We start from the raw sequence: 18489 nt of genomic DNA on the forward strand, positions 1-18489 counted from the left end.
GTTGTGTAACCATCACCACTATTTAATTCCAGAACATTTTCATCACTCCAAAAAAAAAATTGTACCAATTAGCAGTCACTTCCCAGCCCCAACCTCAGTCTCTAGTACCCATTAATCTACCTTCTGTCTCTATGGATTTGCTTATTCTGGCCATTTCATGTAAGTGGAATCACGCAATATGTGGCCCCTTGGATCTGCATGTCATTCTACAGTAGTCAGCCTGTATTCTTTTCTCTACTCATTTCTGTCTACATCATGTATAGGCAACCAGAACAAAAGAAGCGGCTACTCAGGCCTTTATGACAGGAAATTAGGGGTGTATGCAGAGGAAACAGAACCTGAAAAGTTGGTAGTCTGACAACATCTCTCTTCCCTAATCCTGGCTTTAGTACCCAGGCGAGATGGGAGAACTGGAATATTTGCTATCAAATTCTGCTGTTAAGTACTGGTGAGTTTTTGTGTGCCTCATAAGTTGTGCCTTACATACTAGAATAAATTCAGAAGATCTCTCCAACTGGGAAGGTGAAACTTACAAGTATCGTTTCAGAACTTGCCTCATTATCACTGCCCTTTAGGATAATATAGTTTTTAATGCAAATCAAGGTTAGTTTCTTAGGTGGCATGACATCTTCTTGTAACCAAGGAACAGGAGCTAGACTCCTATTTATCTTCATCAGAACGCAACACTTCCTGGATCTAAAGATTAGCACTGTCTGTGCCATTTGCTTTGGCTGTTGGTCCCATTTAGGTCTTCCTTGTATCTTTGATTTCTCTCTCTTCTCATCATGCTCTTATTTTTGTTTATGTTCCTAAACTTATGGAGCCTATATACAATAGCTGTTTTTAAATCCTGTCATTTCTAGAACTATTTCTACTGATTTATTTTTTTTCCTATCTATGGCTCAAATATTCCTGCTTCTTCATTCACAGAGTAATTTTTTAATGGATGCTGGATATATTTTTACGTTGTCAAGTTTTAGATTTTGTTGTCTTGCTTTAAAGAGTGTTAGGCTTTGATCTGGCAGGCAGTAAGGTTACTTGAAGATCAGTGTAATCCTCTTAAAGCTTGTTTTACTGCCCTTCTAGTATGGATATAGAGTAGTTTTTAGCCTAGGACTAATTTAGATCTACTTCTAAGGTGTGGCCCTTTTAAGGTCTTTACTGAATGCTCCATATTATGCAATGAGGCTTCTCAATCTGGCTGGTGGACTGAATAACTCTCCATCCTGTAATCCGAATGAATCTCAATCCTGTGTGAGCTCTGGAAATTGTTCTTATAGCCTCTGCATGTTTATTCTTTCCCCAGCAGTTATTCCTAGCTTGGCCTCATAGAATTCTGAATTATTCACGTGCAGGCTGGTATTCAGCCAACACAATTCCTATGCAGATAGGAACTACTCTGTTTAACTTTTTTCTCTCAGTTGATCTGTCCCACAAATTCTAGCCACCTGCTCTTTGCTTTATTATTTCCTTTCTTCTACTTTTTTATTTCCCTCCCTACTTTTTTAGTTCCTTTTCTAACTCTTTGGGAGAGATACTTAACTCATTAATTTTGAACCTTTATTTTCTTTGAATATATCCAAATAAAAATTTAAATCCCTTTTAAGAATGGCTTTACCTGCACGGGATATGATATGCCATTTTTATTATCATTCAGTTCAAAGTATTTTTAAATTTCCATTGAAAGTTTTCATTGACCCATGGATTATTGAGAGGTATATCTCTTACAACACCATCTATATAAAGTTTAATACCTAGTAAAGAAGTTATAAATTGGTTTTGCTGAAAAATTTTCAGGCTAGGATGTAGTTAACTTTGAGACAGCGGGTAAGAATAGTGATTACTGGAGTGAAGAGTAGTGGGGTTATAGAGCTCAAATAATACTCTATTTCTTGACTTGGTGGCAGTTTCATGAGTATATTTATTTTGTGATAATCCATATACTTATATACTCACTGAAAAGTCAAAAAAATTTCCTGGTTATTTTTATACATGTGCTTTGCCATATAGACTTAAGTCATTTTACCCAGTCAACAGAGTTAACTGAAACTGCATTATACATATACTTGCCTTATATTTTTTCATAATTGCATTGCTTTCAAAGTTAGCTGTTTCTTCCATAAATCGGCCCACTAGTAGCATAGCTCGACCGTGGATTAACATGCTCTTACCCTCAGGTGGGGTTTCATTTTCAGGAAAACATAATTCAACACCTTTTTGAAGAACAATTAGTGCCTGGTGAACATCACCCTAAAAGAAAAAAGGCAACAATAAGCCTTTTAATTTAAAAACATATTTCTATTTTCTGCAAAAGTATTAGTTCATTATGTTTTTGTACAAATCCATTTGTAATTTCATGTTTATCTTTTATTTGCCTCTTATTAAAGTAAAATTCTAAAACTGAAACATTGCTTCATTTCATCTCATTCATTCATTTACTAATTAATTTTATAACTGCAGTTGGCTCTCTGTATCCACAGGTTCCACATCAATGGATTCAACCAATAGTGGATAGAAAATATTAGGAATGGCTGGGCACAGTGGCTCACGTCTGCAATTCCAGTGCTTTTGAATGCCAAGGCAGGGGGACTGCTTGGGGCCAGGAGTTTGATACTAGCCTGAGCAACATAGCAAGATCCTGTCTTTACAAAAAATTTAAAAATTAGCCAGGTGTGGTGGCTCATGCCTATAATTCCAGCTACTCGGGAGGCTGAGGGGGAAGGATCGCTTGAGCCCAGGAATTCGAGGTTACAGTGAGCTATGACACACCACTGCACTCCAGCTTGGGTGACAGAGCAAGATCCTCTCTCTTAAAAAAAAAAAAAAAGAAAGCTAGGCCTGATGGCTTATGCTTATAGCCTTTGCTACAAAGCGCAGGGTGAGGTGGGAGGGTTGCTTGAGACCAGGAGTCCGAGGCATCAGTGAGCTATGATCATGCCACTGCACTCCAGCCTGGGCAACAGAGCAAGACTGTCTCTCTCAAAACATAAAAATTTAAATTTAAAAAAAAGAAAAAGAAATATTACAAAGAAAAAATTAAAAATAATACGAATAAGTAATACAAGTATAATAACTGTTTACAAAGCATTTGCACTGTATTAGGTATTATAAGTAGCCTAGAGAAGTATACAAGAGGATGTCCGCAGGTTATATGCAAATACTGTGTATGCCACTTTATATAAAGGACTTGAGTATCCACAGATTTTGTTATCCATAGAGAATCCTAGGACCAATCCCTCCATGGATATCAAGAAAGGACTACAATCAAAGTTCAGGGAACTGAAGACAATCATGAACAAATTAAAATCCCTGACATAAAAAAAGTTCATAGTCACATGAGAAAAGAAACTATGTGAAATAACAGCATATTTGCTAAGTGTTACAACAGAGGAATGTACATCGGCATTATACAGGATAGAGAAAAGAGTCCCTTAAACCTACCTGAAGAATATAGGAAAATGGAGGAGAACAGCAGTCAGGAAAAGTTATCAATGAAGAAAATTTGAATTAGGTTTTCAAGAATGAGTAGAAATCTTCTTGGCAGAGAATTTAGTGAAAGGCATTCTAGGTAGACGGAATAATAATTTTAATTGGAAGAAAAGCACATAGTCTGATTTTAGCTGAAGTTTAAAGGGTTTTTGAGATGGTGATGAATGACACTGAGGAAGTAGGCCAGGACTTGATCAGAAAGAGATTTGTGTAGTTCCTAGAGTTCAGGCTTAATCCTAAAGGTATGAAGAATACTTTGTAGGATTTAATCTTTTTGAAGGAGCAACATGATTCGATGTAGATTTTAGAAAGATCACAAACTGCAGTAATGTATACAGGGAAATGGTGAGATGCTAAAAAGGTTGTTAATATTGTTAGAGGATGTAAATAATAAAGTCATAAGTTAAAGCAGTGGAAATAAGAGGGAGAGGATTCAAGAGATATTTCTAAGGTTGAAGAACAAAGATTTAGTCTCCAGCTGGATGTGAAAAGTGAGGTCGCAGAAGGAATTTAAGATGATGTCCAGATTTCTGCTTTTGATGGGAGGATGGAATAAAGTCTAGTTCAGAAAAGTAGGAAACATGAGAGGAGAAACAGGTATTGAGTATTAGGTAATAAATTGCATTTTGAACATTTTGAGTTTAAGGTATTATAATACATAGACTAGCACTAGCTCAATAAAATGACCAGGTACTGACTAATGCACACTGAATAAATTGCTTTCCCCTCTCATCCAGGAAACATCTCCTCTCCTGTCCTTTCTCAGCCACCACAAGTTGGTGTAACCACAAATGGCACCAACAATAGTTGCTAAGTATCAATTCCAGAACATGCTATTATTATTAGTAATGCCTATTACTAATTCTAAACTGGTGACTAGCCTGAGGAGAAATGTAAGTAATAGCCATTAAATCTGGGTTATTGACCAGTCGCGGTGGCTCACGCCTGTAATCCCAGCACTTTGGGCAGCTGAGGCAGGTGGATCATGAGGTCAGGAGATCGAGACCATCCTGGCTAACACGGTGAAACCCCATCTCTACTAAAAATACAAAAAATTAGCCGGGCGTGGTGGCACACGCCTGTTGTCCCAGCTACTTAGGAGGCTGAGGCAGGAGAATCACTTGAACCCGGGAGGCAGAGGTTGTAGTGAGCCGAGATCATGCCACTGCACTCGAGCCTGGGCAACAGAGAGAGACTCTGGCTCAAAAATAAATAAATAAATAAATAAATAAAAATAAAAAAAAAATCTGGGTCATAAACCTTGCACGTAGTTCCAATGTTTAAAAAAACCCCTTCTTATTACTTTTGCTTTAATCTGAGGACTGCTGTGAACTTCTGTTCAGATGCTAGGCCCTTTCTGGCTAGATTAGAGCTGAATACTTACAGTAACACTGGCAAGTCCACAGAGAGCTAATTATCTGCCAGCGACTAAGTGACAGAGTTACATTCATTTCACCAACATTTACTGAGTCACTACTATATACACCCTGTATACATACATAAGGTGAAAAATTAAGAGGTTGTTTTCCTCAAGGAAAATGTAAGATAGATGAAAACTGAAAGAACTCCACATTTAGCCTTGAAATGGGAAAGTATCTGGGGACTGTAGAGTAAAAAGAACAGTTACTGCCAGGCTATGGTAGATAACTAATGAAGAAAAGTGATAGAAAAGGAAGGTTCTTAATTTGGATTACTTATGTTCTCTCAGTTGGCCTTTTAAGGAAGCACATAATTCCCAACATAATATATATATATATATCTGATGACATTTCCCTGGCCATTACCTTGGACCAGAGCCACTTTGCCCTTTCCACATACAGTTCAGCGAGTCGTGATTCTCCTGCATTAAGGAGAGCATTGTAGGCTGTCTGGTGGTGACCAGCCTTTCTAGCTACTCTGGCACTCTGCAGCCAGCATTCTCCAACCATTTCATTGTAATCTGGTCTAAAGGAAGGAACAACACATGGGTGAGAGAGACCGTTGGTAAGTGTATGCAACAACTTAACTTAAAACAATTTAAATCTAGGTCATAAACTTTGCAAGTAGTTCCAATGTTTTGAAAGCCTCTGTTCCCAATACAGAACCTTCTTCATATACTATTTCAAAGGAATTAATTATTAATTTGTTTAAAAAGCCTTGACTTAACTTTTCTTATAGTGCTCTGTTTTACCTATTATAAACCTTATTCTTGATTTTTATCAGTAAAAAACATATCCCCCAGATATGTTTTTAACATCTTAAAAAAGAGAAAGAAATGGCATATAAAAATGATTCTTAAGTTCTAGGTTCCTTTCAACCAGATAGTGTAGTCCTGATAATTAAAAATAGAAAAGTGTGGATTCAGACAGAAAATTAAGAAATACAAATACCCCCAAATAATATCCAAATACAAAATTCAAGATAAGTGACATTTTTAAAAAAAAGTAGTGTGAGAAACCTTTTGTTGAGGCTTAGTAAAGCCCTCCGGAGAGCCAGGATAGGCTCCTTGGCTCTGTAGGAATTCTGGGTCATTTCTAGTCGAGCTACCCAGTTTAGAGAATCTTCTTGAGAACTGTCACCTGGAGAATGCTGGAAAAGTGGTTTGATGCTATGCTCCAACTCACACAACATGTGCAATCTGAAGATAGATAGAGCCTATGTTAAAATGTTATCATATTCAGCCTTATTAATCTCATATATAAAGCATGTACTTTAAATCAGAAATAAAGAATTTAAAATACACAGTTGTCTTTGGTAGAACTTTAATATATCCTTGCTAAGTAAACAATTACATTTATATCTTTTCAAACTGAATGTAAACACCAATTTATGCTGGTTTATATATTTGGTGCTTTAGCCAGGCATGGTAGCGTGCACCTGTACCCCAGCTACTCAGGAGACTGAGGCAGGTGGATCACTTGAACTCAGGAGTTCAAGGTTGCAGTGAGCTATGATTATGCCTGTGAACAGCCACTGCACTCCAGCTCAGGTGACATAGCAAGACCCCATCCCTTAAAATAATAAGTAAATACATAAATAAATAAAATTAATTACATTAAACTTTTAAAAATAAATATTTAGGGATTTGCAGTGAATCCCAAATTCCTAATTAAATTGGAGAATGATGGATAAAACTAAATTCAAATGTATGAAACCAAAATTTACCACCTAAATGAAGATAAAAGAAAATATGGATCCATTATAAACCAACATGAGGTATATATTGCTGGTGCTACTATAAGAGGGCCTGGCATAGCAGAGGATAGTAAAAAATTATGAAATTAATGTAGTTTTTTTTCTAAGCGTGATGGAAACTTTGATACATTCACACTAGCTTTTTCCCCCTTGTATGATAATCAGTGTCTATGACTCAGTGTTCAAGGCACAAGGATATAGCTGAGTAGCTACAGAACAGAATTAAACTCAGTGGTCCAATCTCTAGTTTCATTAAGATATCACCAAATGGGTTGATACTAAGTATAGTGAATTCTTCTAACTTAAAAAAAATGTGCTATGTAGTAAATTTCTTATACTTTAATTACAATATTTAGTTTATCATTTTTCCTCAGGTAGAATTCATAGACCTAAAATGTTTTCCAACATTTTCTTCCTCACCTATAAAAGTTAATATTCTTTCTAGTAATGTGATACCTATATTTTGGGGGGGAAATATCAAACACATTTCTAAATGAAAAGGAAAGGGAAACAACGAATACCAAGCACCAATGTGCCAGGTGCCATAGATGTCTATATTATATTTGGTTATATAGAAAGCAAACTATGACATTACAAGAGGACAGACATAAGATATTTTTATTATGTTTTTCATTAGTCTCATAGTTGCCTTTCCTTAAAAGGATGTATGTTAGAATTTTTTTAACTGTACGGTGATTGTGAGGTAAAAAGAATGAAAGAGCTATCTGGTGTAGCTACGCATGATACCAAACACACTATCAATTATTTACTCAAAAAAAATTTCCAATCCTGTCAGGTGACATTTATAGGCCAGAAATATAAAAATGGAAATCCCAAAATACCTCACAATATATTCATATCCTCGTTGGTAGGAGCCTCTTTCAAAGCTTGCAGCTGAAAGAGGTACAATTTGTTCTGCTCTCACTAGTTTCAGTGTGTCATAAAAAGCTGTGATATCTCTTTTTTTGGCTGATAATAATAGCTGTCCCAGTCTGACACTCCATGTTGTAGATTTTCCATCTGAAAAACAAATGAAGAGTCAAGAAATGTCATGGTAGCTGGGTCCAAGAGTCAGCTTTATTTCATTAGATAAAATGGTCAGCTGAAATATCAAACAGGTGGCTTCATTCCTTTTTTTTTTTGAGACAGAGTCTCACTCTGTGGTCCAGGCTAGAGGGCTATGGCATGATTATAGCTCACTGCAGCCTTGAACGTCTGGGCTCCAATGATCCTCCCACCTCAGTCTCCTGAGTAGGTGAACAGGCATGAGCCACCATGCCCAGCTAAGTTTTTAAAAAAACATTTTTGCAGAGACAGTCTCACTATTTTGCCCAGACTGGTCTAGAGCTCCTGGCTTCAAGCAATCCTCCCACCTTGGCCTCCCAAAACAATGAGATTACAGGTGTGAGCGACCATGCCCAGCCTGGTTTCATTCTACTTTGAACAACTAAACAAGGCGATCATAAAACAGGCTAAGATATTAAGTATGAATGTTGCTAAGTTACTTAAGTCTGAATATTTATGTCATATTAAAACAGCTTTTTTTTTTTTCTTTGAGATGGAGTCTCACTCTGTCACCCAGGCTGGAGTGCAGTGGTGCGATCTCAGCTCACTGCAACCTCCACCTCCCAGGTTCAAGCAATTCTCCTGCCTCAGACTCCCGAGTAGCTGGGACTACAGGCGCGTGCCACCACGCCCGGCTAATTTTTTGTATTTTTAGTAGAGACGGGGTTTCACTGTGTTAGCCAGGATGGTCTCGATCTCCTGACCTCATGATCCACCCGCCTCAGCCGCCCAAAGTGCTGGGATTACAGGCGTGAGCCACCGCACCCATCCTAAAACTGCTTATATTTTAAGAAGTAATTTTACCTGCTGCCAAATAGTTTTCCACCAAATCCCACTGTGACAATTTCCAAGCTGCTTCCACTCTGTACGTGTTTAATTCATCTGTCCACTCGGACCTATTAAAAGAAACCCATATCAACTAAACTTTAATTTATTTAAGGTGACATTCAGAGATTTTTCATTGGTTTACATACTCTATTTATTATATTTATAGAATTTGCATTATATTGTATTTTGTTCTTAGAAATAAAATCTCTATCCAGAAACTACCCAGAAAATTTTAATCTTTCCATCCTTCAAAAATATTTTTTCACTAATTACTTCTGATACACCATTTAAAATGACAGTCTTCAACAAATTAAAGTGTGCCATATATTAGAGCAGAGTTAATTCCTGAATAATAACTAAGCCCACTGTAAAAATAGCTGCATGCTTAATTTGAACAAAGAGCAAGGAAGAAAAAGAGCCAACTGAACACACATAAATTCAGAGGTAAGCAATTCTAATAACTCAGAATTCTGAATTAAATTTAAGACAAAAATACAGGGGGGCCAGTGGTATAACTTACGGACAGTTGGGAGGTATCTAGAACAATACCAAGAGCAAAAGAAAGTTACAATGATTTGTCAATGGCATAACAAAGTATATAAAACTAGCTACCTAAAATATATACCTATTTTTAAACTATTTTCAGTTAGTTTAAAATTTGAGTTTGCAAAACCAGTATGATATAGGCTAATTATTTTGTTCTAAGCATTCTACTTAGGTGACATTAGGACGACCAGTGATATTTGAGATCATGACTACACAGAAACCGCTAGGCTTTCCTCATGTTTCTTTTTTATTAATCATACTTTCTGAATTTCTGCCATATGTTTAGATCCTAGGCTAGGCACACTTTTCCATTTAATAATCTAGTAACACTGCATACAGCACATATATATCCATATTATAAATAAAGTAACAGAGAGGCTGGAATCAATATCCTCAAAAGTTTTCCTTGCTCTTTTTATTGTAGTAAAAACACATAAAGAAAAGACAACAAGTCATCTAACAAGTTTCATTTTTAAAAATCCTAAAAATAGAAGCTAGAGGATTTCCAATTTCTAAATTTATGACCACCACCAAAAACAGTTTAGAATAAGGCTAAAGAAATACAACTGAAATGTAATTTTCAAAAGTCCAATTTTGAAGGACTTTACAAGCTTACCATCAGACACCAAAATATAAAAATTTCAGGATAAAAATCTCAGTAGAATTAGGCAGTATTTGTTATCCAACTGTGGGATAACAGATTATCTATGGGAAAACAGATAACAGAGGGGATGTGTCACACGAAGACTTCTAGCAAAAAGTACAAATGGCAATCAGGATCAGGCTGTGAGAATGTATCCACATAAATGGGTACATTAAAAAGAATGATAAATAGGGTAAGCACAGTCAATATTTTAGGAAACATATTTGTTTAATGCAAACAGAAATTACCCCAAGAAAAACACGCCCCATCCATAATCATTTGCTTCACCATGACACAGCACCCCTTCATTGAATATTGACGCATGCCTTTTTCACAACCCAAATCAGGAGGCTCTATGTATCCCAGACCCAAAGAGAAGAAAAGAGGAGTCTGAATGTGTAGTCTATGTCAAAAAGAAATTTGACACCCCAATTTGAGCCATGACTGTTTCCTAAATCTCTGTAATCTATTTATTCATAAAGTCTCTCAACTAATCTGGAGAAACATATCCACAACATATAAGCATTCCTTCTCTACCTCTGCAAAACTTCCCTTGTGATTTCATAAATTCCACTACTGTGATACATCTGACCAACAGTGAACTTCTCTGCCCTTAGACGTTGTAGAATGATAGTCTTTATGAATCACAGTTTTGGAACCTATACAAACCGTACTTAGAAAAGGCTGGCTTCAGAATCTATAAAAAGCACAAATAAATCAACAAGCAAAAAACAAACAACCCCATTAAAAAGTAGGCAAAGGAAATGAGCAGACACTTCTCAAAAGAAGACATACAAGCAGCCAACAAGCATATGAAAACATGCTCGTCATCACAATTATTTGAGAAATGCAAATCAAAGCCACAATGAGATACCATTTCACACTAATCAGAATGGCTACTATTATTTTATTATTTTGAGACAAAGTCTCCCTCTGTCACCCAGGCTGGAGTGCAGTGGTGCAATCTCGGCTCACTGCAACCTCCATCTCCCAGGTTCAAGCAATTCTCCTGCCTCAGTCTCCCGAGTAGCTGGGATTACAGATGTGCACCAGCACGCCCAGCTAATTTTTGTACTATTTTAGTAGAGATGGGGTTTCACCATGTTGGCCAGGCTGGTCTCGAACTACTGGCCCCAAATGATACACCCACCTTGGCCTCCCAAAGTGCTGGGTTTACAGGCATGAGCCACCACACCCAGCCCAGAATGGCTATTATTAAAAAGTCAAAAAATAACAGATGTAGAAGGGGCTGCAGAGAAAAGAGAATGCTTATACACTGTTGGTGGGAATATAAATTAGTTCAGCCACTGTGGAAGGCGGTTTAGAGATTTCCCAAAGAACTGAAAATAGAACACACAGCAATCCCATTACTGGGTATATTCCCAAAGGAAAATAATCCATTCTACCAAAAAGATACATACACTTGTATGTTCATTGCAGCACTATTCATAATAGCAAAGACATGAAATCAACCTAAGTACCCATCAATGGTAGCTGGGATAAAGAAAATGTGGTACATATACACAATGGAATACTATGCAGCTATAAAAAAGAATAAAATGGGAGCTAAACATTGGGTACACATGGACACAAAAATGGGAACAATAGACACTGCGGACTACAAGGCATGGGGGAGGGAGGGAGGCAAGAGTTGAAAAACTATCTTTTGGGTACTATGCTCACTACCTGGGTGACGGGTTCAATTGTATCCTAAACCTCAGTATCACGTAATATGCCCTTGTTACTAACTTGCACATGTACCCTCAGAATCTAAAATAAAAGTTGAAAAAAAAGAAAAAGAAAAACTTGGCTTCAGAGTAGTCCAAAAACAGTGGCCTGTATATTCTTTGGTTAACTGAGATCCCATTCCCTTTTGACCAGATTTTACTGCCCAGAATAGCCATTTAGAGTCTGGTGAATAAATCAAGAAATACAGCTTTCAGCTCTCACAGCAAAGCAGCTTCAAGGGCAGTGCTAATCTCCACATTTAATCTCCAAACTGGAAGAACTACTCAGCCTTAATGTTTTGCCACATACACGTATTATTTTTTGTTTAATTTGATTTTCTATAATAAACCCACCTTCTTTAGGAAAGGAAGGCTGCTTTCACATTCATCAATCATTTAGGGTAAAATCAATGCACACAGTCTACAGTGGTATTCCATAAATCAGTCACAACCTCTAGCACGGAAAATAAGTGGTACTGATACTGTAAGCAGAGCATAGATGCCCTTTGAGGCCCAGGAAGTCCCATCTGAGCCTCACCAATAGCCGGTGGGTTCTAGAAGTTCCTTGTGTTAAAGCAAATCTAATTCAAGGATGGCTCTTTAGACAGAAGCTGTTAAGTGGTAGATTGACTATGAAAAACTTGAGGAAAAATAAATTTTGGTGCTTATTTCCAATACCATGAAAACACATAAAACATTTATTACTCTACTAAACATTAAGTTACCCAATTCACTAATTAAAAATTTCCCAGGTACAATAACAAAAGAAAATCATTATTTTATAAAATATTACCTGTTAGCATGCACTCCATTCACCTGAGTGATAACAGTAGACAGCTGACCAAGACCTAACATGGACTTTACTACACCATGATAATGAATGATCTAGAAATTTAAAAATATTTAAAATAGCAATTATCACTTCAATAATAGCTTGGGGACCAAAAACAGTTTAACTGATATTATTTAAAAATTACTATTTACTTTATTGCCCTTATTTTTTTTTTTTATTATTATTATTTTAATTTTTTGTAGAGACAGGGTCTTGCCATGTTGCCCAGGCTGGTCTCAAACTCCTGGGCTCAAGTGATCCTCCCGCCTCAGCCTCCCAAAGTGCTGGGATTACAGGCATGAGCCACCATGCCCAGCCACACCTTTCTTAATTTAACAATTGACTTGCTTGCTTACATGGCAGGACCTCCATCAATGTCCTAACACATTTAAAGTAACATAAATAAATGTAGACAACCTAGAAAATCTCAGATTGAAGTTACTATATTTTTCAATTTGGACTACTTTTTGGTTCACACAAATATAAAAAGTATCTAATATATTTGATATTCTGTTTAAAGATTGTTATATTTCTCACATAAACATTCAAGCTCAAAGGTCCTGATGTTTTAAATATGGATTTCGGGCTTTAGCACTAAAAAGTTAAAGAGGATTATGTACTATCCTTTAAAATGAAAAGAAGATTGTGAAAAATAAAGAACTTATATATTGTGCTTCTGAGAAACATGTCAAATATGACAAAAAGCAATATCCCAAAATTAGAAAGAATCGAAGGCAAGATTGTAAATTAATGATTCTAAACCCCTTTCCCATCCCGATAGACACACAACTTATTCCCATTACTAACTGTAACTCCGTGATTCTACAGGACCATTTTAGAGACATGCAGGTGGGTGAGTAGGTATATAAAATATAAAAATGTTTCTCAGGCTATGGAGAATCCCTAGTTCTACAAATTGATCCATGGCTTACACTTTTAATAGCAAACTAAAATTATATACATTTTAGAGTTATTAAATGAACATTTTAATACAGATATACTCCATAATAAATCTCACTCATTTAGGGGATTTCTAAAGTCATACAAATAAAGTATTGGAAGAGATTTCTTTTTTTTTTTTTTGAGTTGGAGTTTCACTCATGTTGTCCAGGCTGGAGTGCAATGGTATGATCTCGGATCACTGCAACCTCCACCTCCTGGGTTCAAGTAATTCTCCTGCCTCAGTCTCCCAAGTAGCTGGGATTACAGGCACCCGCCACCACGCCCAGCTAATTTTTTGTATTTTTAGTAGAGACAGGTTTCACTATGTTGGCCAGGCTAGTCTCGAACTCCTGACCTCAGGGAATCCACCCATCTTGGTCTCCCAAAGTGCTGGGATTACAGGCGTGAGCCACCGCACCCGGCCTGGAAGGAATTTCTAAAATCATCTAGTAAAGTCTCTAATTTTATCTGTTAGGAAACTCAAGCTTAGAGAGGGTTAAATATTTTCCATACACTCAGTGACACAGATAGAAACAGTATTAAAGCTAAGGTTTCGGCTGGATGTGGTGTGGTGGCACATGCCTGTAATCCCAGCTACTCGGGAAGCTGAGGCAGAATTGCTTGAGCCCGGGAGACAGAGGCTGCAGTGAGCCAAGATCATGCCACTGCACTCCAGCCTGGCCGACAGAGTGAGACTCTGTCTCAAAAACAAAACAAAACAAAACAAAAAAAACTAAGGTTTCCAGAGTTCCTATTCAGGGCTATTTTCATTACAGTTGCCTTTCAATTATTGTCTTACCTGGTCTGGTTCTAGCTGAATAGCCCTGTCATAACAAGCAGTGGCATCCCTCAGCAAGCCAAGGCTTTCATGTTCAAGGATCTGTTCTTTTAGAGATGGTTCTGCCTTTCTAATTGCGCTGACTCCGGCCACTCCATCAGGTTCATGCATAGCAGCATACAATTTCTTTGTTCAATGATTAAAAAACAATCAAAAACAAGAAAAAAGCACAACTGGAAATAAAACTATAAAACCACCTGTTTATATTGAAACAGCAATTTTTTGAGAAATTTTTCCTCAAAGTAATAGTAAGCATTTGTTTCATGGCAGAGTCTCAGTAAAATTATAAACTTATTTCCAGGCATTCTGTTCCCTCAACATTCTTATTCCTTTTAAATACAAATCTATATCAATAGCTGTTATTGATCATAAGGGTTATAAAGAATCTCAGGATCCTAAAACTGTCTAGATCCAAATGATAACATATTCTGTTGAGTATAGTTTATAAGTTTTACTGGATTTTTAAATTTTTAAAAATGTAAATAACCATTTTAATATATTGTTATTGAGATGCCTTCAAGAAAACCAAGATAGCAATCTGGGCTCAAAGGAGATATTCAAGCTAAAGATAAAAATTTAGGAATCAGTTAGCACAAAGACAGTCTCTCACAACATGAGAAAGAATGGGATGATCTAGGAAATAGATAAAGAAGAAAAGAAGACTGAGGATAGAGATTAGAGTTTCTACATTTATCAAGAAGGAAGAGCTAGCAAATGAAATAGGAGAAGCGAGATAACTTGGAAGAAAATTGGAGAATAAAATATCCCAGAAGCCATGGGAGAAAAGCAAATGTCTTAATGAGAAAGGCATGGTCAATGATACTGAGGTTAAGAAAATGAGGGCTGGGAAAAATTTACTGGATTTGGTAACATGTGGCCACCAATTTTCTTAGCAAGAATAATGTCAAGAGAAAAGAAAAAGAGAAGTCTTGTTGAAATGGGCAGAGTGAATGAGAAACAAATAACTGACTGCAGTATAAAGAAACTAGACAATTCCTTCAAAAACCGGTTGTGAAGTTCCAGAAACAGAGAGATGGGATGTATCTAAAGGAGAAGGTAAGAACAAGGGAATTATAAAAAGTTAAGATAGGATTTACCAGAGCATGTCTATATGCTCTATATACTCTGGTTCCCAAAGAGAAATTAATTACACTAGAGAAAGAAGGAATATATGAAGAAGTTACATCTTGAAATTGAGAACACAAGTAGAAAGATTGAACTTTGACAGGAAGAAATCCTTCCTTAAAAATAACAGAAGAAGCCAGGCACAGTGGCTCATGCCTGTAATCCCAGCACTTTGAGAGGCCAAGGCAGGCAGATCACTTGAGGTCAGGAGGCCAGCCCAGGCAACATGGAAAACCCTGTCTCTACTAAAAATATAAAAAATTAGCCAGGTGTGGTAGCGCGCCTGTGGTCTGGCGCTGGGAGGCTGAGGTGCGAGGATCCCTTGAGCCTGGGAGGTGGAGGTTGCAGTGAGCCCAGCTCGTGCCACTGTACTCCAGCCTAGGTGATAGAGCAAGACCCTATCTCAAAATAAATAAATAAATAAAATAACAGAAGGGAAGAAAAAGAATATGGTGCAGATGCTGTTTCATTTGCAGATTTTTCCTAATGAATCATGAAGCAAGATTGTCAGCTGGAAGCAGGGAAACAAAGTGAAGGTAAGAGACAGTCATCTTGACAAGTGGGAAAGTAGCCTTACTAGAGAAACACAGCCAGCCTGAAGGTAATGTTAGAGTCCTGCAGTTTTAAAGATGTTTGAGATCATGAACTTAAACTGAAACCAGTTATAACACCCACTGTGTAATTTTTCTCCAGCTGCTTACACGGTTGGAGTTTTACAAACGCAGTACAACACAGTGGGAAAAAGACAAGAAGTTGAGCATCACTCTAAGGGAATGATTTTAACCATGAACCATAGACTTAAAGCTGGACAAGGAGGAACACAAAGATAGGAAGGGGCTAATATTCATCTTAAGACTGCAAGTTACTAATTTTCTAGTTCTTTTATCACACTTTGCTTTTTGATTTGAAAAGCCCACCAATCTTGAGCTCTTATTTAATTCCACTGTATTCGCCTCACCTGCTCTTACTTTCTTTTCTTCCGTACACAATCATAATATCGCCTAAATCATTATTTCACCAGCATTTTTATGCCTGATACCTGACATAACCGGCACTTGCCCCCACTAACTCACTCCCAGATTCAGGACCACAACTCTCACAAGGAGAAGAGTAATTCCTTGAATCACAGCCCTTCCAAACTCCTCCTCCACAACTGCCACAGGCATTTAGCTAAAATTCTGTTGTGACTATAACACTTCCCTAGTTCACACCCTCCAAGAAGTTTGGGCAACTTAAAAAGTCTTCTATTATTTGTGATCTTTCCTCTACCATTCCAAAACCGACACTTTACTCTTTGGCACATACCATGCTCTTTTCAAACACTCCACAGAGATGCCTCTGATTATAACGTCTTGCCTCCCTATACTGCTCATTTTTTAAGACACCATCTCCAAGAAGCCATTCCTGACCTCTGGCTCATCCGCTTCCATCTCTCACCCTGTTCCACATGGATGAGTTAAGTGTCCTTCCTCAGGGTACATGTGTGTTACTGTACTTAAAATATTATACCAAATCGATGTTAATCTCTCCCCACAAATCTATAAGCTTCTAAGCATAGCATCTAAAACATTCAATAAAATGAACAACATAAACATAAAAGACTGGCCACATTAATTTTCATTATTAAATTCACTATATTAACTTCAGACCTGTAAAAATCCAAGATGTTCCTGAATATTTTGCTTCTTTTCTGTAATAAATGATTCAAAGTGCATTACAGCTCGTGTGTATGCTTTGGAGCGAAAGGAAGCTACTGCCAGAGTATCCTGGGGTATGAGGTCTAGAAAACGGGTTACACTCTGATAGTCTTCATAATCCACAGTAGATACTAGATCATAAAAAAAGAAGTTGAGTAATTAAAGACTTACAAGATAAAATTTTAAAAGTGTCAATTTAAGTACTTAAGTTCAATTTATTTCACTAAACAAATTAATTTGAATGTATTAAGATATCATATTTAGAATGTAACTAACAACAGAACAATTGTTCAGAGAGTCTTGCTCCAACTCTGCCACTATAACTTACCTTTCTTTGGACAGTCATTTAACTTATTGAGCCTCTATTTCTTTACCTATAAAAGGAAAATGTTAGTACCTGTCTTGCCTTCCTTACAAAGTTGTTGGTGAGGATTAAATATCAATCTATTATTAAATTTTGAAAAGATATAATGATGATACAAAAGATACAAGATTAGTTATTATTTTTGATGACTATAAAAATGATTAAATGTAGCTATTTTGTAGGGAAAGTTCAGAACTATGGAAATAACCTTTTTTAAAGTTTAGAATTCTTTATTATCCACCTATTTTTTCTTGGTTGCCAAAAATACAGTATCACCTATTACAATAGAAATTGAAAGTAATGGCCGGGCACGGTGGCTCACGCCTGTAATCCCAGCACTTTCGGAGGCCGAGGCCGGTGGATCACAAGGTTAGGAGATCGAGACCATCCTGGCTAACACGGTGAAACCCCGTCTCTACTAAAAATACAAAAAATTAGCTGGGCGTGGTGGCGGGTGCCTTTAGTCCCAGCTACTCGGGAGGCTGAGGCAGGAGAATGGCGTGAACCTGGGAGGCAGAGCTTGCAGTCAGCTGAGATCGCGCCACTGCACTCCAGCCTGGGTGACACAGCGAGACTCTGTTATCAAAAAAAAAAAAAAAAAAGAAAGAAATTGAAAGTAAAAGTGCCTGCAAAGTAAAACCACAAGTATTTTAGGATAATTTTTCAAGTGTACAAAAAGACAAAAATTAAAAACTTCTACATGAGGACAGTCTAGTTTACGAATTGTTATTTAAAACTTCTAAATTTTAATGATTCATAACAGTGTGTAGAAAACAGGAAACAAATTTCTTCAAAATTTAAATAATTAAGGCAGTATATTTTATTTTTATTTATTTATTTACTTTGATCTCATTCTCACTGAGGCTGCAGTGCAGTGGCAAGATCATAGCTCACTGCAGCCTTCACCTCCTGGGCTTTATTTTGATCTCATTCTCACTGAGAATTTATTTTGATCTCATTCTCACTGAGATCTCATTCTCACTGAGGCTGCAGTGCAGTGGCAAGATCATAGCTCACTGCAGCCTTCACCTCCTGGGCTTAAGTGATCCTGCCTCAGCCTCCCGAGTAGCTGGGACCACAGGCATGCGCCATGACGCCTGGCCAAGTTTTGTATTTTTTGTAAAGATGAGGTCTCATTATGTTGCACAGGTTGATCTTCAACTCCTGAGCTCAAGTGATCCTCCCACCTCGGCCTCCCAAAGTGCTAGGATTACAGGTG

The 18489-nt window shown here is 37.2% G+C and overlaps 1 protein-coding gene across 2 annotated transcripts in view; it reads right to left on the bottom strand.

The window, feature by feature from the left end:
• The window catches only part of ATR (ATR serine/threonine kinase), a 133658-nt gene that overhangs the window by 44740 nt on the left and 70429 nt on the right, over positions 1–18489 (bottom strand). For both annotated transcript variants that reach the window (XM_024245003.3, XM_054552796.2), the window contains 8 exons: positions 16859–17037; positions 14046–14210; positions 12266–12357; positions 8533–8624; positions 7506–7683; positions 5927–6106; positions 5274–5433; positions 2071–2250 (listed from right to left, as the gene is read on the bottom strand). In XM_024245003.3, coding sequence (XP_024100771.1) covers positions 2071–2250; positions 5274–5433; positions 5927–6106; positions 7506–7683; positions 8533–8624; positions 12266–12357; positions 14046–14210; positions 16859–17037 — 1226 coding nt within the window. The remainder of the gene's footprint in view (positions 1–2070; positions 2251–5273; positions 5434–5926; positions 6107–7505; positions 7684–8532; positions 8625–12265; positions 12358–14045; positions 14211–16858; positions 17038–18489) is intronic.

The sequence above is a fragment of the Pongo abelii genome, chromosome 2, assembly GCF_028885655.2.
Source record: "Pongo abelii isolate AG06213 chromosome 2, NHGRI_mPonAbe1-v2.0_pri, whole genome shotgun sequence".
Lineage (NCBI taxonomy): Eukaryota > Metazoa > Chordata > Mammalia > Primates > Hominidae > Pongo > Pongo abelii.